At 43.5% G+C, this 25,804-nt stretch overlaps 2 protein-coding genes across 5 annotated transcripts in view; one reads left to right on the top strand and one right to left on the bottom strand.

Annotated features, from left to right (window-relative positions):
- Positions 1 to 17,744, bottom strand: part of NPLOC4 (NPL4 homolog, ubiquitin recognition factor) — a 52,423-nt gene extending 34,679 nt beyond the window's left edge. Inside the window, exons 1-7 of the mRNA XM_079965465.1 lie at positions 17,591 to 17,744; positions 11,264 to 11,344; positions 9,231 to 9,343; positions 4,204 to 4,386; positions 1,889 to 1,937; positions 1,005 to 1,099; positions 152 to 275 (exon numbers count right to left, since the gene is read on the bottom strand). Coding sequence (XP_079821591.1) covers positions 152 to 275; positions 1,005 to 1,099; positions 1,889 to 1,937; positions 4,204 to 4,386; positions 9,231 to 9,343; positions 11,264 to 11,344; positions 17,591 to 17,605 — 660 coding nt within the window. The 5' untranslated portion in view covers positions 17,606 to 17,744. The remainder of the gene's footprint in view (positions 1 to 151; positions 276 to 1,004; positions 1,100 to 1,888; positions 1,938 to 4,203; positions 4,387 to 9,230; positions 9,344 to 11,263; positions 11,345 to 17,590) is intronic.
- Positions 17,745 to 17,816: 72 nt separating this feature from the next.
- On the top strand, positions 17,817 to 24,607 carry TSPAN10 (tetraspanin 10). Of its 4 annotated transcripts, none has more exons than XM_079965621.1 (5): positions 17,817 to 17,918; positions 19,106 to 19,310; positions 19,724 to 19,782; positions 21,411 to 22,012; positions 23,893 to 24,607. In XM_079965621.1, exons 3-5 carry the CDS (start codon positions 19,747 to 19,749, stop codon positions 24,296 to 24,298), a joined length of 1,044 nt encoding a protein of 347 aa, XP_079821747.1. In that variant the 5' UTR covers positions 17,817 to 17,918; positions 19,106 to 19,310; positions 19,724 to 19,746; the 3' UTR covers positions 24,299 to 24,607. The 4 variants fall into 4 exon arrangements, with proteins under 4 accessions (XP_079821747.1, XP_079821746.1, XP_079821748.1 ...); XM_079965620.1 differs by having other exon boundaries at positions 19,106 to 19,386; XM_079965622.1 differs by lacking the exon at positions 19,106 to 19,310 and having other exon boundaries at positions 17,862 to 17,918.
- The last annotated feature ends 1,197 nt before the right edge of the window (positions 24,608 to 25,804 follow it).

Raw genomic sequence — 25,804 nt, 5'->3', positions numbered from 1 at the left:
AAGGAATAAGAACATGTGCCTTTCACCCTGTGCAAAAGCTAACCAACCGTGTTTACACCAAGGGAAAAACAAACCCAAATCGAAGCTGGACATTCATTTCCAAAAAGAAAAACAGCAGACATAAGAAATGCCTCTGCTGTTCTGATCTTACCTGCCTGTTGAGTGTGATGGCACTTGGCTGGCACTTAGTGCAAATGCCTTCTGGCCACGGGGGATGTCCCTCACATCCAGATTTAATCTTGCAGCTAATGTTTTCAAGGGCAACAAACTTCCCCCTAAACAGGGAAAACAAAGGACATACTTACCACCCGAATATTTATAAAAACAAAAGAAGCGCCTATGCTGAGTGGTGTGCAACAGACACTAGATCAGAACATTTCATCAGGCTTGGGGCTCTAATATAGTTGCACACACAACATGTCCCAGGCCCAAGTGTAAATCTGGGGGTGGGGTGTAACTAGCAGTGCATTGAAGAAGTCAACCTCTCTCCCCTCATTATAGCTGGCATTAGCAAAAATGTCAAGACATGTAGGAAACAGGGATACAGGACTCAGCGACACATGGACTGAAGTCTGTGTGTGAAAAATTAACATCAGCTAGAGCATCTGCAGGTTGCTTTCCTCGTGATGGAAAGACAAGATGCTTAGCAAGCAATGAATGTTTCACACCTCTTTTGCGCGTGTACAGAGTCCTTGCAGTGTTCTTGCAATGTATATGAGATCACAAATCACTGACTTAAATAAATGCAACCTCCCTTCACAAAACTATGCCAATGGCATCAATCTGTGGTCCTGGTTTAGGAAAAGATCTGCTGATCAAGGGAGGGAAATAACTAGGATGTTCTCAATCTTTCCTCCCCTCTGCAAAACTGTTTTGAAAATTACATTTTTGCCACTGCTTGAAGTGAATTAGTTTCCCCGGCTATAAATAATCTTAAGGATTTTCACATTTTGTTTTATCATCTATAAAGAGTTTTCTCTGAAGAAAAGGTGCAAGTTTCTTACTTGTCTGCGCCTCCGGTCAGTTTCCTGATGTAGGCATGGAATGACATATGCTTCACAGGGGGTTCCAGATGGTTTAAATAATCCTCATCAAAAGGCTGCCAAAAAAAGAAATGCGTAAAGGAAAACCAGGTCAGACACCTACTTGATAACACATTGATCACTGAACAAATGGATGTTTTTGTCCGAACTCCTTTGCTAGCATTCAATGTGGAAACAATCAAAAAGCTTTGTGCTTCTTTTCCACAGCTGTTACTAGCCTGACAAAAATGGTGGAGGCCTTTCTCCAGACAGTAGAAGTGTTAGCCCCACTCAAAATGTCTTCAGAAACCCAACCTGTCTCATGGGTAGAATAGTCTTCTTCTTTTTAACTGGCAGAGCTAAAGGCTAACTGATCAAGCATGCCTGGAGAACTCTGGCACAGGTGAATGTGTCCCCGTTTGTCTCTATCAGAAGATCTCTACACAACTGAGAAAGGAAATAATAATCAGAACTGTTGCAGTATATAAGAATACAGCACAAGCAGTTCTGAGGTGCACCTCTGCAAATGAACGGAAAATCCATAATGCCAAGAAAGCAAAGTGCACACAAATTTAGTGAGGGCAGGGGGAGAGAGAGCTTTGCTTGAGCATTTATGATATAGCCTGCTCAATCCACTACTGCAGAAAAAACAGATGTCAAAAGCCTGATAAATGCAAGTACTGCCCAAACAAGATATATCCGAGGGACTTGTTTAGCCTCTTTGGCCATTATCAGCACAGACAGGACACATTAATGTTTCAGCAGCGTCCTCTCAATTGCTGTCATTAAAGCAACTATATTCGGGGGGTGGGGGGACATTTTAACAAGTAAAATATTACCATAGCAGCTACAGTTTTACTCCTTACCTCTAATGGTACACAGTGCACACATTTGCCCAGCGGGCCATGTCGACATCTGTGTAAAGAGAAACAAAAGTCAACAACCATGTTCCTTAGAAGCCGAAAAGCACTCTGAAGTTTTCATACATTTTTTACGGAGTTAACAAATTTAACAGAAGTAACTGGAAAAACCAGCAGCAAGTCTGCTTTAAAAATAATAATCATCATAATGGTCAGACATCAACATATCAGAGAAGCCTACATCTGCTAATTAAATTACTGTATCATCTAGCTTTAATTTTCACCACCAGGTATCAGAAACTAATTATTTAGAGCACTGAATTAAGACACCATAGTTTTTTGCAATACACAGATTGGCTATTTTTTTAGGACAGGTGCAGTGTATACCAGCTGATAAAGGATAATGAGAAACACCTCATCCTCATTCAATGAAATAAAGCTCTAGCGCTCAGCACTCATATAACCTTCTACGAATCAGTTTCTTGGTTCACTGTTGGTTCCTTCCTTAATAAATGTTAGTCTGTCGCTATTGCTAGCAACAACATAATACATTCTCCAGGAATATATGTTGGAAAAGTTAGGCATAGTCTCTTAACAAAAGAACAGAGAATTTTGCCTTTGATGGTTTTATGAGCACAATTTTTATCACTGAACTGCTGTTAAAAATGTCTAGACAAAAGTTCACTATTCAAGGGCTTCCACTTTTTGATCTTCACCGAAGCAATGATTCACATGTATGGAAGGTCATATAAAGGGGCAAAACGGAGCCATTACATTTTAAATTGAACCATGCCATTTTTAAATTTTAAGGCCAACTCTTTTGCGAGTTACTACCAATAGGATGATCGTTACAGGGAACAAGTGGCCAACAGGTAGTCACAATGTCCCTTCCCAGTCACAGGTCAAACTATGGGACGTCTTCAATATTCCTCTTGAGAGCTGAGCATTTCAAGCTTCTTTAAAGCTTCCATAAAGGAAATACATGGTAACTCTAAGCTGGAGTCTCAACATAATTGACAAAACCTGTGACATCTCTGTAGGTATGTGGCTATTTCAACTCAAAGAAAAAGAGGCAGCATAAAGACAAAGACATAAAACCAGGCAGAGGCCCTAGAATCATGACGCCTGCTACTCTGTGCACTGGGTTCCATTTTCACAGCTTCTTTGAAACAACAACTAAATATACACACAGCCTTTCTGTAATGCGAGTTTTATTGTTTTTCGTATTTATAGAAACATCAACGTTTGAACCAACTTCAAATGAGTGTGACGACGACTAGCAAGGCTAGTCATCTCATTGTTCTCCAAAACACTAACACTTTTTGTGCAAGAGCGATGGGCTGTCGCAGCACCATACACATTACCTTACAATATTACAGATGGTTTATTTATCATTGGGGTGCGGTGGGGATCGTCCATTAACATACTACATGATATAACTTTTGCAAATTCTGTATTGACTGGGTAACAGTATGTATTGAAACAGCTCGGAGCCACAATACCTGAAGGACCACCTCTCCCCAGATAAAACTGTCCTGGACTCTGCGTTCATCATCCGAGGCCCTTCTTCATGTGCCTCCTCCTCCAGGGTGGCAACACGAGAACGGGCCATCTCTGTAGTGGCTCCCCGTTTATGGAATGCTCTCCCCAAGGAGGTTCACCTGGCAACTTCATTATATATTTTGAGGCGCCAGCGTTCTTCTTCAACTAGGCGTTTGGCTGATTAATATTCTATAGTATAGCCTTTTAAATGCATTTGTGGGAAGGGGGGTTATTGTTTTGCTGTTGTGTTTCACTTATTTGCTTGTTTTTATCTGGTATTTTATTCTGTGAACTGCCCTGAGATCTTATGATGAAGGGCGGTGTATCAATCTAATAAATAAAATAAATATTACTGAGTCAAGTCATACAACCGCTGTGGTATAAACGACTAATTTACAGCTTGGACAGCACAGAGACAGAACTGGTAGCTTTTTCACAAGGGGTTCTCAAACTGCAAGGCTGGCTTTCTTAAGGATGTCCCTACCACTATGTTCACTATCTGGGCTAGATATCAATGCAGCAATCCTCACCTTTAAAATCCTGACCTTTTGTCCCCTGACAAAGAACCTTGAAATAGACCCATACAGCCCCGTCCCTGGTCCCTTTTCATGTGACCTGCTTGCCAGCAATCTGAGAAGAGTGAGTGCTGCAAGGTGAATCGCATGGATTGACATTAATTAGGTTTGGAAAAGCTTCTAACAGTAAATGTCCCCGTGTAATATTATGCAACTTTGAGAACTGCTCTATAAAGTCCAGAAAGAAAGTGCAATGGTATTTACTGTTGCTGATCTTTGTTCCTGTAAATCTTTCCATCTTGTTTTATTAGGTACTGGTCAATTTCATCTTCTACCACCTGGGGAACACCTAGAGGGCGAACTCCTTGAGACATCGAGGACGTATCCATGTTCTCAGAGGAAGAGCCAGCTGGACTCGAGGGAAAGAGAAACAGCATATCCCCATGCCTATAATTGGAGACAAAAATGTGACAAAACCGTTACCTAATTAATAATAATAATAATAATAATAATAATAATAATAATAATAATTTATCTATACCCCGCCCATCTGGCTGTGTTTCCCCAGCCACTGAGGAAAATGAAAATTATGAAATTATGAAATTTCAATTATGAACATGAACACCACTTTCATACTTGGGTACCACCCCACCCCAGTGCCTCAGTGTCTAATTCACAAGTGTCTAATTCACAAGCAATTATGTGAAGCCTACACATTCGCCATATTGGCTCCAAGGGCTGCACCTGGTGGGAAATGACGGGCCGCGTATACAGAAGCCAGACACTCACATGGGCAGATGGGAGGCACGCAATGGATTCCAGTGATCCCATCACGTATCTGCTTGCTCCCTACCTTTTTGGTGCCGGCAATCACAATGCACAGAAAGGAAAGGAACACAGGGAGAATGACTCCCACGGACCTTCTTCCCCATATTTGCAGACAGACAGGAATGCAGCTGGGATGAACTTGGTGCGGGGAGGCTGGGCAACTCATAGCAGGATGTGGAATCCTTTTCACACACCGGCAAAGCACGGTTTTCTTGGGGGAAAGTGGGCATGGCCAAATCACACATACACTCCATTCTCTATCATGCATGTGCACACACACACTATTCACTATCATTTCTTAGCTTGGCTTTCTCACTAAGCTTTGAGAAAGGGGCTCAAGCGAAGAGGCTCAGTGCACAGCAACAAACCAGGTGGTCCTTAAGGTAAAGGTAAAGGGACCCCTGACCATTATTAGGTCCAGTCGTGGACGACTCTGGGGTTGCAGCGCTCATTTCGCTTCATTGGCTGAGGGAGCCGGCGTACAGCTTCCGGGTCATGTGGCCAGCATGACTAAGCCACTTCTGGCGAACCAGAGCAGCGCACGGAAACACAATTTACCTTCCCGCTGGAGCGGTACCTATTTATCTACTTGCACTTTGACGTGCTTTCAAACTGCTATGTTGGCAGGAGCTGGGACCGAGCAACGGGCGCTCACCCCGTCACAGGGATTCGAACCGCCGACCTTCTGATCGGCAAGTCCTAGGCTCTGTGGTTTAACCCACAGCGCCACCCGCGTCCCATAAGTGGTCCTTACAGGAAGCTATTTTCTCCTGCATGGCCACTCACCATGGAACAGGACTGGTGGGGTAGAGCCTAGGGGTAAGAGGGTATGGCTTACGTGAGAACAGGAGCCCAGAGGCCTGGGGGACCACCTGCCTGTTCTATAGTCTTGACATTAGCACTATACATTACGGGTTGGATCTAGAGTGTCCCTTCTGCAAAGGGAAGGGCTTTTTCTAATCCAGAAGGAATAAGGTCTTATGAAGGCTCCTACTGGAGGAAGAAGGGAGAAATTTTTTTACCCATTCCCTTCCCCTTGTAGTCCCCTGTAGAATGGTCCTTCTAACCCTTCAGAGCAACTTTTCAGGGGGCATAGGGGGCTGAAGGGGGGGAAATGCTCCCACCTTTCCTCAAGCAGGAGCTCCGAATCCAGCCTAAATCAGTACAGTGGTTAAGAACTTAATTCGTTCCGGAGGTCCGTTCTTAACCTGAAACTGTTCTTAACCTGAAGCACCACTTTAGCTAATGGGGCCTCCCACTGCTGCAGCGTGATCGCCATGTGATTTCTGTTCTCATCCTGAAGCGAAGTTCTTAACCCGAGGTACTATTTCTGGGTTAGTGGAGTCTGTAACCTGAAGCGTCTGTAACCCAAGGTACCACTGCATCAGTTACAGAGCATTCGTGTGCATGCTAACTTGGAAGTTAAATCTAGTTGTGCTCAAGTACCTGTGCAGAGGACTGCAATCTTAAAAGAATCTCTGGCTCTCTGCATGATGTTTCTTTCTAATTCACGCCAATCAATGATGCTGCTTTTTTAAAGACGTGGTATTCGGTGATGCAGTTTCCCCAAGATGAGCTAACAGAGCGCAATCACTCAACTTCTGTCCTGTGCTACATTTTAAAGATGTTCCCATCTCTCCTCCCCAATCAGGGATGGAACAACTGAGAAGCCATGGAAAACATAAAAGCTTTTCCAGATTCTCTTTCTAAACAGCACATTCCCTTCTATCGTTATTGATAGGCTACCAAGAACAGCAGACAGGGGGAAGGCTATTCACCAGGGTAGGGGCAGCACATCCCATTTTGCTGCTTGAGGCAAAGCAGGAAGTGTCATCTTGCCCTGCCCTCCTGCTGCCAACACCATACCTACTGCTGCTGCTGCTTCTCTGCCTGCCCTGCCACCTTCACTGCTGGCAGATAAACAGCACCAATTTCAGGCAAGATCTTGCTGAAATCTTGCACGCTCAACAAGATCTCGCACAATTTCGGCTGCTTCCGGTGTCTCTTCTGTTCCAGTCTCTCTTCTGCCACCTTGCGGGCTTCTGCCACCTGAGGCAGTCGCCTCAGTCTGCCTAATAGCTGAGCCGGCTCTGTGCCAGGGTTCTTGCTACACCAAGCCTAACTTTTCTTCTCCTAAACAGAAACATCCAAGTTTAGCAGACTCAGACCACAGCTTTAAGAACTGGAGAAGGAGTGCTCTATTTAGGTAAAATAATAAAAAATAAGAAGCTACGTGCACTTGGAAAAGGCTACTATCCAGAAAATATCAACTGTTTTTGAGCAAGTGAACTAATGTGCTTGGGTTAGTGGTGCAAGGTGTTGGTAGCAATATCTCCGTGAGAGTCTGGGTTTTATGCCAGAGATTCTCATAGACTATAACAATAAGGGGAAACTACTGTAAGGCAATACTGGTATTTAAGTCCTGTGATGTTAAGCAAAATAGAAACAATGCAAAAATGTGTTGGAGGTGTAGGAAGGAACCAGGAGACCATTTTCATATGTGATGGAAATGTAGCTTACTGCAAAAAAGTCAGAAAACAACCAGTGTATTGGGATATGAAATACCATTCTATTATTATTACGATTAAATTACACAAAATATCTAATAGAATACATACAGAATTAGTTTCAAACATGACAGTTCCTGGAATAATGCTGCTTGTGCAGAAATGGAAGTCCCCTTTAGTAATTAATATCAATGAATGGATCAACGTTGGAAATTCATTTTAATGTCAAAATTGATGTATTTTCTGAGATCTGATGAGATGGGCCAAAGACAAAATTAATTTACTGCAAACTATTTCTTTGAATGCAGTCAAAATTACTCCTGACTCTAAGGCAATACTATAGTTTGGAATTCCTTTAATGACACTGAAATTACTTTATTATTAATATTTTTATTTTCTGGGTTTATTTTTAATTCTTTATTCTATTAACTGTAATGAAGACAGTTAGTCAGGAAGTCCGAGATGCTACAATAGGATCATTTTATTACTAAAAACAATGTTTTCTGGTGTTCTGCTTTTATCTGTAAAATGGTTTACCTACTTGACAATATCGTTCCAGGATGATGGTAAAATATTACTGCTTTTGCTGCTTCTACTACATTTCTAAACAAAAGTGGGTAAGCACAGATTTCCAATGGGCTCATTATTCAACCCATGTAAACCTGAATGCACGAGGCGTCAGACTGGATGTAATGTTAAGTGAAAAAAACCATGAAGACTGCATGCCATACTCTGCAAACCACCAGGAACAGCTAGGAAACTTATCGCTAAGCCACAAATTAGCCTACAAGCAGGAGACTTATCCATTAGAGTTCATGCAATTAAAGAAAACATAGGTGCATCTGGCTGCTGTTCAGCTGCTTTTTCGTTCCAAAGCAAAAGGCAATTAAAAAAGAAAAGGAAAAGCTAACAGAGGAGCCAATTAGTCACCTGCCCTTAAATAGAACATCCATTCAAGGGAAATGAAACAGCTTCCTCCCTGCTGGCTTTTTACAAACAAGTGAGAACTTCCTTGTTTCGCTGGGAATTAGCTACTGCTCTGCCCCATTTTAATTTTATCAGAATAATAATTATTACTGTTTTAATTGTTGTCAATTGCTATCACGACTGCCAACAACATGTGTGTACCATTTAGATCTGGAAGAGGGTAGAACGGGGCAGGGCTTATGCATGCTCCGCCAACACACACAGGGGCCAGGAACGGGACCCCCGTGTCTGTATCCAAGCTGAACGGTCCAATAGATCCAGCATTGCCATTAGAGGGCTAACAACATACCTTCCAAATTTGGTTCTTACAATATTGAGCATATAGTATTCTAAAATCCATTTTATTTTAACTAGTACAGTGGTACCTCGGTTTTCAAACATAATCCGTTCTGGAAGACCGTTCGAGTTCTGAAATGTTCTAAAACTGAAAACACAATACAGAAAACTCAATATGGAAGCCGTGTGGCCTGTTCTACTTCCAAGGTGAGTTCGAAAACCGAAACATTTACTTCCGGGTTTATGGCATTTGAAAACCGAAATGTTCGTCGACGGAGACGTTCGAAAACCAAGGTACCACTGTATCATGAAATTAGGTATCCAAGGAAAAATTGTGCAGCAGAAGCAGCCCAGCCCTCCCATCTCCTTTCTAGACCAAGTGCATGTAAACAAAGAAAGAAATGGATTAAAACAATTTTTGGGGTCAAAAAAGAATTAATGCACTGTAACATATTAGAATAGGCTACTAAGCAGTACCTCATAATTCTTTCAAAATCTCGATTCAAGAGATCTGCTTCATCTAAACCTACAGACATAAATAGGACCGACGACACCACATAGGAATATTAGAGTGGGTATTTTTGTTCAGTTTCCAAGACAGGCACTGTCAAGAAATCTGACCAGCCTTGCCCAAACAGAAACAGAGCCTTCTATAGTCCAACAGTGGCTCCATGTCTTTTGCAAAGTACTTACTTGATTTTTAGTAAGTTGAGGGACTTATTGGGAGATGATGTGATCTCACCAGTCCTGTTTCTATTGATGTACACAGAAAATCCATTATTTCTGAAGCCAAATTCTTTTGCAACCTAGAAAAAAGAGAGAACATAATATCTATAGCAGAAATCTCATACAGTTACAGTATGTTTATCCCTACAACACAAGTCTCAGATGTTATCTCCACATGGAGTTTATTACACAAAAGTGGAAGCGGAAATATCTGAAATGCACTCACAGAATCCACAATACATATTATGTAGACACTGTATGGGTGGAAATTTCAAATTAAGCTACACTTGTCAGCAATTAACGTTGAAGTCAATGCTGAAAAAGGGTTAGGCTCATTTCAGGGAATAATTTTCACTCTGGAAAACAGGGAGCAGGCAAGCCCAATTGGTGCACTCCCAATTGTTTAAACCTGGTAAAGGAAATTTCTAAATGAAAGTGGAATACAGATTAGAAGAGGAAAATGTCACCAAGATCTTTCAACTCTTCCTGTTCATGGGTAAAAGTACATGGGTATTACTATGGAAACATAACCTGTTGTTTAGTTGTATAGGTAATTAGACAAAGTACCTTATTGCAACTCTGGCAAATGCACAAAATAAACCCCATTAGAGCTGATAAGATGGTTATAAATTAAACAGTCGTCTGAATCAGACATTCGACTTTGAAAATGGAGCTCAGTGTAAGAAAGGCCAGTCTTGGATTATGGAATTTGCTCTCAATGGGGTTTCACCTAGCCACTTCCCATAAAAAGAACTTGTTCCATTGGCAGTGGGTAACAAAGTTTAGTACAATGGAGGTGGGGAAGAGCCCCTGCTGAAAAAGGGATAAGAGCTTAACCCCACTGCAGTAAGCCTCAGGTGCTGAGAAAGCAGCAGGAAATTTCAGGGTTTTCCAGTGATCACTGTGGTTCAGGGCAGTCTCAGAAAAAGCCTCTGCCATTCTTCCATGCTTCTGAGTCAACGTGGAGCCAGGGACTGTCCTCAAACTTCTCCAAGAACAGTGGAGACCCTCTCCAATGTCATCCTCTTGATAGAGCAAAAAATAAATAAAAATGGGGCACTTGCAAGTGTATTTGTGGGTCCTTGCCTACTTTAAGATCTTCCCTGAATTGTGATGTATGCCACTGTACAGGTTCTATAGGTGAAAATCTGAATTACAGTACTTATGGTTTTGGTTTCAGTTGCATTGCAATTTTAGGCCGTTTTTATGAAGTTTATATTGAGCATAAATTTTATTGCTGAGTAGTGTTTGGAAATGAAATATTGTTTATGCTGCATACCACTTTGGTTATATTTCAGTTAAAAAGGCAGCCATACAATAAGTTATAATAACACAGTCCAATCTGAAACCATTTTTGCTCAAGTTCCACTGGATTCAATATAACTCAATTCCTGTCATAGAGGCTTCGGACTACAGACTCAGGCTGCATCAAGACATCTGATTTATTTTGCTTGGCAACTAAATTATGGAAGAGGTTCCCAACTAACAGATGAATTTTGCACTACAGTCACTGTTTTGGCTTATGAGCATACAAATCAATCCCACTAGTTCCCAAAGAAGCAAGCATAAACACAGAGGCCACCACACTACTTGTAAAGCTTGTAAGTGCCTGGTGTATTGAACCACTACATCTGATCCTCTGCCATCAAAAGGTTTGTTTTTTTTGTTTTTTTTTAAAAATACACCTCTGATTGAAACAGCACTGGTGACATTTTACGATGTACAAAGGTTAGGCTTCGATAAAAGTTTCAATTGTGGGTTTCCAACCAAAGGGTGCTGGAGTTTAATTTTGGAAAGATGAGCTTCTTCTGTGGTGTGTTGAACCACAAAGCCATCACTACTCTCTTCTAATTATGTTAAATCATCATCAAAGAAAGCTTCTGGGTAAATCCAACCAAATCCTAAAGAGCAGGTGCACAAACTGGCTGTGATGCGAAAACAGAGGTTCCCTATTGTTGCTTCCTTAGAAGAACAGCAAAGAATATGCCAAGCTAGAATACCTTTTTCAGAAACGTTGCAGCAGTTTCCCGCTTTGTTGCTGTGATGCGTTTCACTCCATCGGGTGATTGGACACGAATTATCTATTAAGAATGGCAAAGGTTTTGAAGAAAATTAGAAATAAAACAAAACTGTGAAGTTCTGAGTTTTGGGGCAAAAGAGGCTGAACATAGAGAACTGGCTTTTAAATGTAGGAAATAAACCAGCACAAATGCAGCCTGAAAGTCCTTAAGAGGACAGTAATACAAAATTTAATGCAGGAACATATAACTGGCAGGAAGAGGAATAAGTGGAATAGTAAAATCTAAAGCATTTTCATATTATCTTTTTTAAAGACACACAATAATAGGTTTCTAAGTTATTTTCCTGATAGAAACTGAGTTTACAAATCAAAAACAGCAGGAATTATATACAAGCTCAGCAATAAACATTCATGAGTTTTCAGGCTGTTCTCTTAGCAGAAAAAAAATTACATCAAGTAGCATCATTAACTGCCAGTGGCTCTCATTTTAGCACAGGGGTGGGGAAACTGGCCTCCCAGATGCTGATGAACTACAGCTTCCATCATTTCTGACCACTGCACATGGTGGCAGGGCCAATCACAGCTAGAGTTCAAACACCACAGCAGTACAGTGTGTTAAATCATGCAAGTCCTACGGAACATGCAACAATGGAGCAATCTCTTGAGATGGAAAAAGAAAGGCAGCTATCTACTCTGGGAAAACAACAGCTCAAGGTAATTGTCCCTAGGAAGGTAATCTTGGGCCTGAAGCACTGCTGCCTTGTTTTACACTTCTGAAGCTTTCATACATAGAGGTCAAGAAAAATAATCTGATATCCCTTTGCAACTTTGCCCTGTGGAAAAATGAAGGGCAACCTCAGCTGGAGAGCTATCCTTAAGTCCCTAGAAGGTAACCTAGGGGTCACAGAATTTTGTGGATCTACCTCTCCATGGGTGGAGCAAGAGGTCTGCCTCTTGGTGGGTGGAGCATGGATGTCTCCATGCTGCAGTCATGGAAATTTTTGCAGCTGTCTCCCCCATCATGTAGGAGGTGAGCATGTTGAGGGAGGCGCTGGATCCAAATTCCTCCTGTTCCCAACACACACACAACAGGGACAGGGTGAGTACATTGGCTCTGGTTCCAACATACCGTATTGGCCTGAATATAAGCCTCACTTTCCCCCCAAATTTCAACCATGAAGTTAAAGTGCAGCTTCGATTCGCAAGCTTACAGTATGCAGCCAGGGCAAACGGCTCCAGGAGCATGGCAAAGTCTCCCCCTTCCCCCAAGGCCAGGAAGGGAGAAAGCGAGGAAGGAAGGGGGAAAGGCTGCCGGCAACACAGCATGGCTCCCCCACCCTACCCAGTATGCAGCCAGGAGCAGCGAGGAAGGCAGCAGCTTATATTTTGGTATTTCTTCTTTTTTCACCTCCAATTTTAAAGGTGTGACTTATACAGTGGTACCTCTACTTACGAACGTGATCCATTCCGGGGTGCCGCCCGCACCCCAAAAAGTCCATAAGTAGAGGGCCGCTACTGTGCATGCGTGCAGATCGCTTCTATGCATGCATGAAGCACGCAGAACGCTTCTGCGCGTGCAGCGAACCCGAAGTAAACACTGCCAGGTTTGCCGCGTTCGTAACCTGAGTAGAGGTATGCTATATTCGGGTGCAGCTTATATTCGGGCCAATACGGTACTTATTTTCCCATTTACTGGGACCAATGGAAGGGATTTGTCTTTTAAAAGACTGCAGAAAGGGAAAGAGGAAAGGAAACAAACCTTGCTTTTTATTCTGTTGGCATAAACCTGACAGGGCTTTGGATTTGGTGGTTCCTCTGTCTTGGGTGCTTCCTCATTCACCCTCTTTAGATTGTTCCGCCCATGTTTTAAATGTACACATACAGTTAGGGCATATATCTTGCATTGTTTGAATAGTGTTTTATCTTTTATTGTACTGGCACATACTGTTTTGCACCACCTTGATACTTTCTATGAGTTTTAAGTATAAAAACATAATGTGGTTTTGTAACACTGTTTTAACATTCAATTTTTCTGATGTTTGCTTTTATTACCTAACAAAATCCAACATGACAAAGCAGCGTGTTGCCTGGGAGCAAGTCCCACTAAATTCAACAGAACTTACTTGTCAGTAAACATGCAGTGACTCTCTGTAGTATTCCACTCTGGAGTGAAAGCAGAATGACTAATACTAAGACCAAGTCACACTATTAATTCCAGGCCCAACCCTGAATTTCAACATCATGCAATAGGTCTTTTCTTTTCCATTTGAAAAATCACCTTCAAACTTGTGGGAGTTTCCAGATGGGAATTTACTGGGGGAATTGGTGTTCATACACACATCTTTTCACAGCATCCACATGTCACTGCTGCAATCAAAATGCCAGCCTATACTTTTTCTTTGTTGAATCCAGATTTTCCCTTACCATGGAAAATTCAGTAAGTATAAATAGCCAGTTACAAAAACTGCAGTCATTGCTGGTGTGGAAGCTCACGGGTGCATTTTTGGATGGGTGGTTTGTCATGTGTCTAGCAGTCCATGGTGACCAAACCCATATTTTCCATTTGCTCATTGGAACACAACTTAACTGTTATGCTTCCAACCAGCCTAAATGAAAGACCTCTCTTCCCTCAGACTGCCACATGCTGAAGGCACACACAGTTCGCAGGATCAATTTGCTCACTATTTTCACACAGTAAATGTGGGAATTACTTCTGAGATCATGGTACATACACTGGGATTATATTTTTTTAAAAAAATAGTAACTATTGAGCCAGCCTGCTCCATCCCACTGATGCACCTACCATATGTAAACATTGTTAATGGATGTTAGCTTGTATTGTTTTATTTATACATCTAAAATCAATAACTTATTTATTTTTTAAAAAATTACACAGAATTAGGTAAGACCTCTTTATCAGAATGTCCAGTATTCCATGCTGCAGTACTTCTTTTGGAGGGGAGTAATGTGCAGTTGTGCACCTTATGGATATGGGATTTTGTTTTGTTTTTTTATTGACACACCCGACCTTGTCCCTCAAATCAATTAGCAGTTTAACATAGATAAATGCCACTTATGTTCAAGGCCTCCCTATATTTTTAAATTAAAACCAAATGGGAATGTATAACCCTGCATCCCACCTTCCAAAAAAGTGAAAGCCTATATTTAATTTATTGGGACATATGACAACTAAGAGCTAGTAATGTTTGCTCCGGTGCACTTCCGTGATTATTTTCCCCCCTCCCAAAGTGTGCACATGCAGTACAGAAAGTGCATGCCCAAATTAGAAACAAGTAGCAGAGGGCAGGCAAATAATGATTTGAGTGGAAAGCCCCTCTCCAAAAGGCAGGATACGTTCCTCAAAGCTCCATCCATTGGTGTAGATGGCACACAGAATAGCAACCAGCACTCACCTTGTGGGTGTTAACATGCCAATCACACAGAGAAAGAAAAATGGATCTGAATAATACAGTATATAGCATTTGTCCATAATTACTCTGAAACTGTAGTATTCCTCTATCGTGGTAACAAACATAAAAGACTATTAGAAGACACTTTTAAAATGCTTGCTGTGTAGCTTTAGAAAAGTAACCTTAAAGGTTTTTGAAACTGAAAGGTTGCAGTGTCCAGATGATGATGATAGGCAGATAAGCTGCCTCAGCAGATGGCCCAAAGCACAGAATATCAACCAAGAAACCAGCCAATATTAAATGCCACCTGTAAGTCAGAATCTTATAATAGTGACATGCATTAGAATCCTTTACAAGCAGGGAAACTACCCTGTTTCCTAGACAGGCAAGGACAAGATAATTTTGAGAGAAGCCCCAACAAGAGCACTTTCCTAAAACTATCGTCTGTCAAGTCTTTCATGTGACTTGCACCCTACTGAAAACTATGCTGACTCAGTTCTACTGCTAAAATTTGGTTTACACTGAAAACCAGGTGTCAGCAACCAAGTGGAGCATTTAATTGCCACAAAGAATACTACATAAACAACCTACCTTTTAAGCAGGTTAAACAGTGGCACTTACATTCCGTTTAGCTACAATCAAGTGGATGATCTAACCCTACCAAAAACAGGTTTAACTAGAATGCCATTAAAAGCACACCAGTCTCGCTCTAGAGACTGAAGGCTCTGACTGCATGCCAAAAATGCCCAAATAAGGCCCTGCCTCGTTTACTTGTATGGACAATTAATGAATATTGATACATATGGTCAAGACTATCATATATATTGGCAACAATTTGTTAACAATGGCATAAGCTACGTCTAGCTAACACACACACATTACTATAACTTGTGCTGTCCGATCCTATGCAGTTACATACACCTGAATCTTCACAGGACCAGGCTGTTGAGAAAACTGAGTACTAGTGACCTAATAATTCAAAAGACAGCATTTCAAGCTGCCCATGGTTTCTCATGATTATGCGTTCATGCCTATGTGATATTAATCTATATGAACTATAGGGAGGGATACACCCACACTATATGTAATTCAACCTTCAGACGTGTGTGCTCTTATGGAACATTCAGAGTGTCTTCAAACATCTATAGGAAGGGGATGGAGCACACAATTAGTGCACACGCTTTGCACACAGAATGTCCTGCATTTCGTCTGTAGTATCTCCAATTAAAAAAGGGGTCAAGCAGCAAGTAACATGAGAGGTTTTTGTCTAAGATGCTGCAAAGCTGCTGCCAATTAAGAGTATACTTGGCTAGTATAGACTGTCCTGGTGCAGGAAAACTTCCTATGTTGCATATGGCATTAAGATAAATCTGTTCTTTCCCAAATGCCTCAAATAATTCCCTAAATTTTCTTCCTTCGTTCCATTAAAAAGTGCCTTAACTCAACTTATATTTGAAGGGATTAATTTCTCACCTTGTCCACATGGAGATAGGAAAACAATGTGAAGGCTTCTTCACAACAACTTAATGTAAGGCAACCGCTGGAGTATTCCCACATTCTAGCATGAACGAAGTTTCACTTATTCAGTAAGGAACATAATCCTCTGACATTCTACAACTGGAGCTAAGCCAAGAATGCTTATGAATTTTCTACAAGTTAAAGTTACAGGTTTGTTTTTTTTTTTTTGTTTTTTTGCCTTGTGCCCAACCTAACTGGGTATTGTCAGATGGATATAAATGCATATAAAGCTTCAAGTTGAAAATAACTCAGCTATTTATGACCATACATTAAGAGTTACTGATCTCACGAGGCCCAGAATTACAATTACAGCCTGTGTGCTACCCTCCTACTTAATTCTGAAAAATATTAAGGATCCAACGCCACTTGCCCCACTCACCCCTATGCCCACACTTGCACGCATGCACACACACAAGACATAATGCATTTTGGGCAGGCCGCCAAATAGCCCAACAGCGCATTGATCTTGAAAAAATAGCAACTGAACCTGGACGCTGAGAAATAAAAGGATCACTAAACCGAAGGCAAAACAAAAAAGACAGTTGCTGTCGCAGATACTATGTTCCCGTGGGTTGCACAATGGCCACACATGCTCCCCGCTTCCATGGGTTTTTGACAGAAGTTAAGGGAGACTAACTAGGCATATGCACACTGTTTTTTTTTAGTTTTATGCTAGCTGAAGTGTCATGGTTTCACCTAGAGGATTCTGGGAATTGTAGTTTGGTGCTCTGCTGGGAATTCTTATTTCGCAGCCCCTCCCCCCCAACGTCGGGAACTGCAGCTCCCACTGTTCTCCCTTTGGGGGGTGGGGGGGAAGAGAAGAAATTGTGATTAAAGCGGCTTAGCCCTGCGGTGCCCCGTCTTTTCCGCACTCCTCCGCCCTTTGGTGAAAGCAGAAGAGGGATCGCTTGATACTTCCAAGTTGTTGTGGTTTTTTTGGGGGGGTGGGGGACGTCGGACTCAAGCGACCGCCAGTGCCAGTATCTCCAGGCCGGACCGCCCCCCCCCCTCTCAGAAAGAAGGGCCGAGGAATCCCCCACGGAGAAATCATTCTTCCGCCTCCTTCACAGAACCTGCATGGAGAGGCTGGAGGGGAATCAGACCCAGTTGGCCAATGCCACCCCCCCCCACTGGGGTGGGGATCCAGAGGCAGGGCGAGGCAGTCGGGGCAGGGGGGGCGCTCCCAAGACTCGCCGCCTCCCTCACCATGACAAAGAGGGAGGGAGGGAGCGGCGGCGCCTCCTGTTCCCTCACAGGCCTCACGTCGGGGGAACCCGGGGCAACCCAGGGCTGGCTGGCTGGGGGCGGGAGTAGGACGACGACTGATGACCCCAGGTGCCCCCTTCTTTTCTCTCCCCCCCCCCTCAAGCCCAACTTACAATAGTCTCCGCCATGTCCTCGCCACCGCTCCCGACCCCGCGTCCTGCCCCGGCACCGGTAGCGCCGCCTCCTGCCTGCCAGCCAGCTTGTGCACCGCCAATAGTGCCGCGTCACCGTTCCCGGCCCGGTAACGCAAGCGGAGGCAACAAGGTTCCGGGGGAGAAACGGTCCGGCGTCGAATGCGGGCGTTGCTCTCCCCCCCGCCCTTCTTTCTTTTGCGCTTAGGCTCCGCCCACTCAGGACTCCGTCTCTGGTCTCTCGCTCACGAAGGAGATCATAGGTTCCACGCGGATTCTACGCCGCGCACGTGACACGCCCCGCCAGAAGGTGTTTTTATTTATTTATTTATGAAGAGAAGTTTCTTAGAAAGGTAGCAAGACGTCTGCCAACTTTTGTTTCGTCGTTAAGTTTCAATGCAGTTGTGCTTCCCATGTCTTGTAATGCGCGGAGTTGCTCCAAAATGTCCTCTGGATGCTGCTCTCTCCAGTCGCAATTCATTCATGCTTTCCCTTCTCCTGCCTGAGAATGGCTTATGGCAGACGGGGAAACTGTTTTAACTAGCGATGGCAATCCCAGTGCTTGTTCTAGGATTTTTGTTACACACACACACACACACACATACATAACACGTGTGTGTGTCTATACATATAATTGTATATAACATATATAACATTGGTTCTACTGACAGAGCGGCATTGCATGAACCAAAGTGATATATATATATATATATACACATACACACACACACACACACACACACACATATACATACAGTGGTACCTTGGGTTACATACGCTTCAGGTTACAGACTCCGCTAACCCAGAAATATTACCTCAGGTTAAGAACTTTGCTTCAGGATGAGAACAGAAATTGTGCAGCAGTGGCGCAGCGGCAGCAGGAGGCCCCATTAGCTAAAGGAATTCCTGCAGCAGGGCACTTTCCCTCCCCTCCCCTTCTTGAATGTACACTCTAAAATGGAAGACCCTGCAGTATGAGGAGACCGGTCTTATAGCACGCAGTCAACCCAAGTGGAGGTGACAATCTTCTTGTCATTGCCCCAGTCCCATCCTTGAAACTACAGTCTGTAAAGAGGAAAGAAGGAGACACTCTAAGCAGAACAGGAGGAGAGAACTGCCTTCTACTGAGCTCATTCACAGGGCCGTCTTCAGCATATGTGGCACCGGGGTACAAAGATCCACCCGGCGCCCCTAGGTTGCCCAGAGCTGTCGACCTTTTTTTAGGGGGGGACCCCAAAGTTGTTGGCTTCTTTTACGGAAATAGTTGTTTACCTTTAGAATGGTTGTAGAACACAGGGACTCACAGCGCACCCCACGCACAGGGACGTATGAAGGGAGGTTAACACCCCCCACACACACCAGTTCATGGTATTCAAATGGTGAGTGTGCACCGTGCCATGTGATGAATTATGTAGGGTGGGGCTTATCAGCTTGCACCCCCCCCCCCATATTTTATTCAAGTTGGCACCCCTGATCTGTCACATTTGTATTTTACAGATGGGAAGCCAGAGCTTGGAATTTCTTTATGGCCACTCAGCAAATCCATGACTGAATCGGAACTTGAATCCATATGTTACAGATCAGAAGTTCTGCAGAATGTGAAATTGTGATGCTTTTATGCTCTTTGTGATGTTCAGTGTGTCTCCTGTTTGGCGGTACAGTTAAGAGTTTGGGCCGAATAAGGACATAGCTAATTTTCAGGGTAAGGTGAATCTCATCTTGATCTTGCAATTTTATCTGTCGTGAAAGGCTACAGTGCAGCAGCAACCCTTATCTTTGTAAGTCTGAATATTATATATGTGTGTGTGTGTGTATGAAATGCATTCAGTTGTGTGGTATTAATCATAGCATGGAACATATAACTACTTAGTGGATAATTCATAAGCAACACAAAGGTGGCCTCTTTGAGCCAAGAAATGTGATTTCTCACATGATACAAGTATGACTGTAGCGGGGTCTGCCCTGAAACTCCCTCCCCCTATGCAGTGCATAACATTTGCAGCTTTCTCACTTGATTAGCCAGGAGAAGGGCAGAATGATATCCAATTAATTGCTTTTACAGCCTTAGAAATATGAAAGAGCAACTTGCTGCATTTTTAAATCCGTTTTTGCTAGGACTATCTTTGCAGGACAAGAAGATGGAAGTTGATGAAACCAGTGCATTGCTACCAAAGGTAATTATTTTGATTTGCATATTGTTTCTGAGTTTACCCTTGTCTTTGGAGATCTTTAGTCCTCTATATATGGCATCATTTTCCTATTCTGTGTGGAGGGGAAAACAAATGAGATTTTCTAATAGCACGTGGGGAGAGACAGAGAGAGAGAGAGAGCGAAAGAAAAAGAAAGAAAGAAAAACTGTTGACGTAATTCTGCAGAGACTGAATTTTTCCCTAGTCCATCATGCTGCATGGTCATCAATATGAAAATATTAAGAATAATCCTAAATAAGTTTACGTTGAAGTAAGTCCCCTGAGTTCTGTCAGACTTTCTTCCAATAAAATATACTTAAGACTGTGTATTAGCCTGTCTATGCCTTAAAATGACAATTTGACGTCCCTTGGTCTTACATACGTACCTTTTATTCTATTCCAAGTTCAATCACACCATCAATCACTTTGCCTGCCACTTCCCTCAGTCATTTTAAATGGCCTCTTCTCTCTCTTGAATGGATCACATACGCTTTCTCCTTCCCATCAGATTTCCCCATAATGTTGCCCTCTGCCCACTATAGCTCAGCAATGATACATCAGAAACCTCTGTCATCACTATGTATAGGGCACTTCCCAGTCATAACTGAAAACAAATGGCTTCCCCCCCAAAGAATCTTGGGGACTGTAGATTATTACATTGCAGCTCTGTGAGGGGTAAACTACAGTTCCCAGGATTCTCTGAGGGGAGTCATCTATATTAAATGTTCATTGAATGTACAGTGGTACCTTGGGTTAAGTACTTAATTTGTTCCGGAGGTCTGTTCTTAACCTGAAGCACCACTTTAGCTAATGGGGCCTAATGCTGCTGCCGCCGGAGCACGATTTCTGTTCTCATCCTGAAGCAAATTTCTTAACTTGAAGCACTATTTGCGGAGTCTGTAACCTGAAGTGTATGTAACCTGAGGTACCACTGTACTTTAAATGTATGGTGTGGATCTTCCCTTAATCTATGCTTCTGCCTTCAGCTGTCTTATAAAGTAAAGCCACAGGGGATCAAGTCTTCGCTGACTAGATGATAACCCAGCCATAATGTATTATTCCCCCCTGCCATATAAGTCAATCAAAAATCTCTTTTCTGCCCTGTCCTCTGTTCTCTACCCTAAAAGTAAAGTGACCCCTGACCATTAGGTCCAGTCATGACCGACTCTGGGGTTGTGGCGCTCATCTCACTTTATTGGCTGAGGGAGCCGGCATACAGCTTCCGGGTCATGTGGCCAGCATGACTAAGTCGCTTCTGGTGAACCAGAGCAGCGCACAGAAACACCGTTTACCTTCTTGCCAGAGTGGTACCTATTTATCTACTTGCACTTTGACGTGCTTTAGAACTGCTAGGTTGGCAAGAGCAGGGACTGAGCAACAGGAGCTCACCCCGTTGTGGGGATTCGAACCGCTGACCTTCTGATCGGTAAGCCCTAGGCTCAGTGGTTTAGACCACAGCACCACCCGTGTCCCTGCTCTCTACCCTACTGTTATGCCAAAGGCCTCCAGTTATACAACAGGATATTATGGGAGGGGAAATGCTTCCTGTACCTCCCTTTTTGGTTTTGTTCCTCATCTCTGACACTTGGTCTTCGGTTCTCTTCTTTGTTTAGGCGGACAAAGTGGACATCTTTTGCCCCTCTAATGCACAGGGCTCCCTGCTGAATCCCAGCAGAGGAAGAGAAGCATGGCATCTTTGGAAACGGACAAGAAAATGGCGCCTCTGCCCATCTTCCCATCACCCTCTGGATTCACTTAGCCACTGTGTGAAATACTTGACCTTTGTTTGGAATCTGGCCTTCTCCATTACAGGATTGCTCATTTTGGCCATAGGGATCTGGGGTCTCTCTGACAAAGAGTCACTGGCAAGTGAGCGGATAACTTATTTGGGCAGCGACCCCATGCTCTTTTTTGTGTTAGCGGGTCTTGTAGCCAGCACGATCTCTCTCTTGGGCTGCCTAGGAGCCCTCTTTGAAAACACCTGCCTCTTGAAGCTTTTCATGGGAGGAATCATGATGTTTGTGATCCTGGAAACCCTGGGTGGAATCGTTTTCTTTTCTCTGAGACGCCAAATCAAGACCTCCTTGCAAGAGTCCCTCACGGTGGCCGTGTTACGATACCAGGATGACCCAGATCTCAAATTCATCATGGATGAAATTCAGATGGGCCTGCAGTGCTGTGGGGTGGAATCCTACCTAGACTGGAAAACAAATTTGTGAGTATGAGCCTACTTGGAGAATTCCCCTTGCCCTGTTCTGTTACCACCTAGGAAAGGTGGGAGAACAGCAGCACATCACAGCAAAATGTAGCCCAATCATCGTCATCATCACCCATCAATCAAAATTGCTAATAATGCCATCTGTTTTCAACAATTCAAAATGTTGGTGTTGACCTTTAAAGCCCTAAATGGCCTTGGCCCGGTATACCTGAAGAAGCGTCTCCACCCCCATCGTTCTGCCCGGACGCTGAGGTCCAGTGCCAAGGGCCTTCTGGCAGTTCCCTCATTGCGAGAAGCAAAGCTACAGGGAACCAGGCAGAGGGCCTTCTCAGTAGTGGCGTCCACCCTCTGGAACGGCCTTCCATCAGATGTCAAAGAGATAAACAACTATCTAAAATTTAGAAGACATCTGAAGGCAGCCCTGCTCAGAGAAGTTTTTAATGTGTGACATTTTAATGTATTTTTAATCTTTGTTGGAAGCCGCCCAGAGTGGCTGGGGAAAACCCAGCCAGATGGGCGGGGTACAAATAATAAATTATTATTATATTATTATTATTATTTTCATCTACACTTTATGTGATTGAAACAAAACTATATTGTGTTCTCCTCACATAATGCTTGCAAGAAGCCTGGGAAGCCTAGGAAGACAGTGTGTGATTGATCAATGCCCATCTTGTTTCACCAGCATGGTATTCACATTTTACTTGGGTTTCACCTGGGCTACTAATCTGGGTTGATCCTCTTGCTTGCTTTCATTTTAAGAGACCTAATTGAGTTCATTTCTAACCAGAATCATGCTGAGAGAGGGCCCAGTCAATAAGCAGTTTAGCCACACTAAAATCAGTGGGACATGTTGCTTGTGAATAACTTAAGCATGACTAATTTTCTCTGGATCGGCTCCAGAATATGCAAGGAAACCTCACAGCCGCAGAAAATCTTGTCTATGGTTTCTGTGCTGCTAATATTCATCTCCTTCATGTTTCCACACACACATTCTTCATTGAAAAACGAATTGTACCTAGTATAAAATTATAAGTGCACAAGGTAAAATAAGATGTGGGGGGAAATAACAGTTGTTAAGGTACAGACATGTAAAAAGACAACAGAAAAAAACCTTACAAACATTGAGGTATTAGGTTAAGTTTAGGATAAGTACAATAACAAACTTGTAATTTTTGTGGTGTTTTTGTGGGTTTTTTGCCCTTTATAAAAGCATATTGTGCCATGTTATTGTCTGTAAATGCAAGAAGTGCTGGACAGTTTCTAAGGCTGTGTCAGTTTAGCCTCATCTTTTGTTCCAAGGCAACGTTCACATAACGTATTTACTCAGGACCTGCATGTGCAGACCCACTGATAATTGGCACAATTGGCTTTAACACTGGCAGGAAGTACTGTATGAGCTGCTCTGGCTCGTTCTTGTTAAGAGGCTTCCTTAGCTGCTGCATCTGGTCTCTCTCTGTGCTCCCCTCCTTTGGTGTGAGCTGGTAAGTGGTGCACAGCTTGAATTCACACCTGCCACCTCTCCGGTCCTCCAATCAAGAATTGCTGTGAGCTCAAACCCTAACAGGCAGTGTCAAACCTGCTGCTGCCATCCATCCATTCAGCAACGCATGCCTAAAGTCAATTACGCATGGATCACACTGTGCACACAGTGCTGGGTGTGCAGTTTCCCTTTGCAAAGTATGCCTCTGCATGCATTGGTCCTGGTCAAGTTAGCGAATCCATGTGCAGACCATCCTTACCAGCAGGAATGCCATCCTTTGCCTGGATATCTTCTGCATTCACATGCAGAAAAGAGAGTGGGTGTGCTGGAAGAGGCAGAGAACCTCTGTGCCTTAGCAGCAGGTGAAATGATTCTTCCTGTTATTACATTCCAGATATTTTAACTGCAGTTCTCCAGGAGTGCAAGCCTGTGGCGTCCCAGCTTCCTGCTGCCTGGATCCACTGGAAAACGGCACCATCCCGAATTCCCAGTGTGGCTTTGGCACCCTGGCCCTGAAGGAGTTTGTGGCTCAAAGCACCGTCTATCTCGGAGGCTGCGTTCCCCAGCTGAGCAGATGGCTTAATAATCATGCAGGAGTGATTGGCTTGTATTGTGTGCTTCTGATTGTGATTGAAGTAGGAAGCTTATTACTGACCGCTAAGCTCCTGGCAGGCATTGCCCTTGCTAAGACTCGGGATTTCAGTGAGAGGGAGGAAACACATTTGCTCTCCTATCATCAGAGACAAAAGGGATTTTGCTCAAGATCTGCTGCAAACTATGAATCCAGAATAACCTTCTGAGCGCAACAGGAACTTAGAGAGGAGGAGTGTTATGTACTAAGCTTGGATCCTAGAACAATAGGCAAGTAGGATCCTAAAATGCAACAACTGATTGGCTTGCAGGAAAAGACCAATCAGGCTCCAGGAGGAAGTTAATCAGCCTATTAGGCTGGTAGGATCGTAGAATGCAACAACTGATTGGCCTGCAGGAAAAGACCTATCAGGCTCCAGGAGGGAAGCAGAATCAGCCAATCAGATGGGACTCATTGTGCAAATAATGTATATAAAAGCCTGAGGTTTGGGGGGCAATTCAGTCACTGTTTTACAAGCTGCAATAAAGAGCATGAAATCACTAAAGGACTCAGAGTCTATTTCACCCTGTTATGATATACTGTTTAATTCCTCAGAGCAGGGTTTGCACCTGGTATGAAGGACAGGGAGACCCTTTGTGCTTGGATTTCTCTTGCTTACCCTTCCTCCTTATTCTCTGTCCCTGATTCTCCTCCGGCTGCATTCTGTTCCATCAGTACTGTCTTTCTTCCTCCGACACACCCTCCAAATATTCATAGAGAAAGAAGAAGAGTGTTGCAACGGAACAGCTCCCTTTCAGGATCTGGCCTCCATGTGTTGTGGAAAGTTCTTGTGGAAATCCATCCATTAGTTTCCTGTAGCCCTTTCTCAAAGCCGGTTTCTAAAATGTGCCTGGAAAGCATTTTCGGCCCAACCACCGGCTTCCCCCACTCTTCCCAAAACCAACATTCCTAAGGTGTGTTCCTCTGCAGTGGCAAGATTTAGGGAACATACTCCGGTAGGAATCTTACCTATCCCCTCTCTGTATGCCTTTCAGCAGGCAGTGAAAACAGAGATTACAAGCCAGCAAACCCTTTATGGCTACCCTACAACCTCTCTGGAGAAACTACTGTATTTTTCGCTCTATAAGACGCACCAGACCATAAGACACACCTAGTTTTTGGAAGAGGAAAACAAGAAAAAAAATATTCTGAATCCCAGAAGCCAGGACTGCAAGCGGGATCACTGTGCAGCGATCCTGCTTGCTGTCCTGGCTTATGGGATAGCCGTGCACAGCCTCTCCCGAGCAGGGAGAGCCTTCATCCCGCTGCCCGGGAGAGGCTGCGTGCAGCTAAGGCTCCTCCAAGAGCCACACTCCCTTTAAAGAGCACGCAGAGTGTGTGTGTGGCTCTTGGAGGCTTTTCCCCAAGGAGGGAGAAGGGCAGCCCTTCTCCCTCCTCGGGGAAAAGCCCCGAAAAGCCGTACACACGCCCCACGCGGTTCTTTAAAGGGAGTGTTGAGCAGAGCCTCCCGCCTGCATTCGCTCCATAAGATGCACATACATTTCCCCTTACTTTTTAGGAGGGGGAAGTGCGTCTTATAGAGCAAAAAATACGGTATATCCTATTCTATATGTGCAGAATCCATATTTTCAACCTTACTCCTTTCCACTGCAGTATTCCACTCACATCACACTGCATCTTAAAGGTTCCCTGTTGCAAATAAAGTCTCTCTCCC

This window comes from Podarcis cretensis (genome assembly GCF_951804945.1).
Source record: "Podarcis cretensis genome assembly, chromosome: 2".
Lineage (NCBI taxonomy): Eukaryota > Metazoa > Chordata > Lepidosauria > Squamata > Lacertidae > Podarcis > Podarcis cretensis.
This window is presented reverse-complemented; position numbering and strand designations above follow the sequence as displayed.

What these genes read in the sequence shown, in the direction of transcription:
- TSPAN10 (XM_079965619.1), top strand. Translation starts at nt 19,681, where the DNA reads ATGAAAGAGCAACTTGCTGCATTTTTAAATCCGTTTTTGCTAGGACTA. An exon ending in CCAGTGCATTGCTACCAAAG is followed by an intron (nt 19,783 to 21,410) that starts GTAATTATTTTG and finishes TTCTTTGTTTAG; the next exon opens with GCGGACAAAGTGGACATCTT. An exon ending in CTAGACTGGAAAACAAATTT is followed by an intron (nt 22,013 to 23,892) that starts GTGAGTATGAGC and finishes ATTACATTCCAG; the next exon opens with ATATTTTAACTGCAGTTCTC.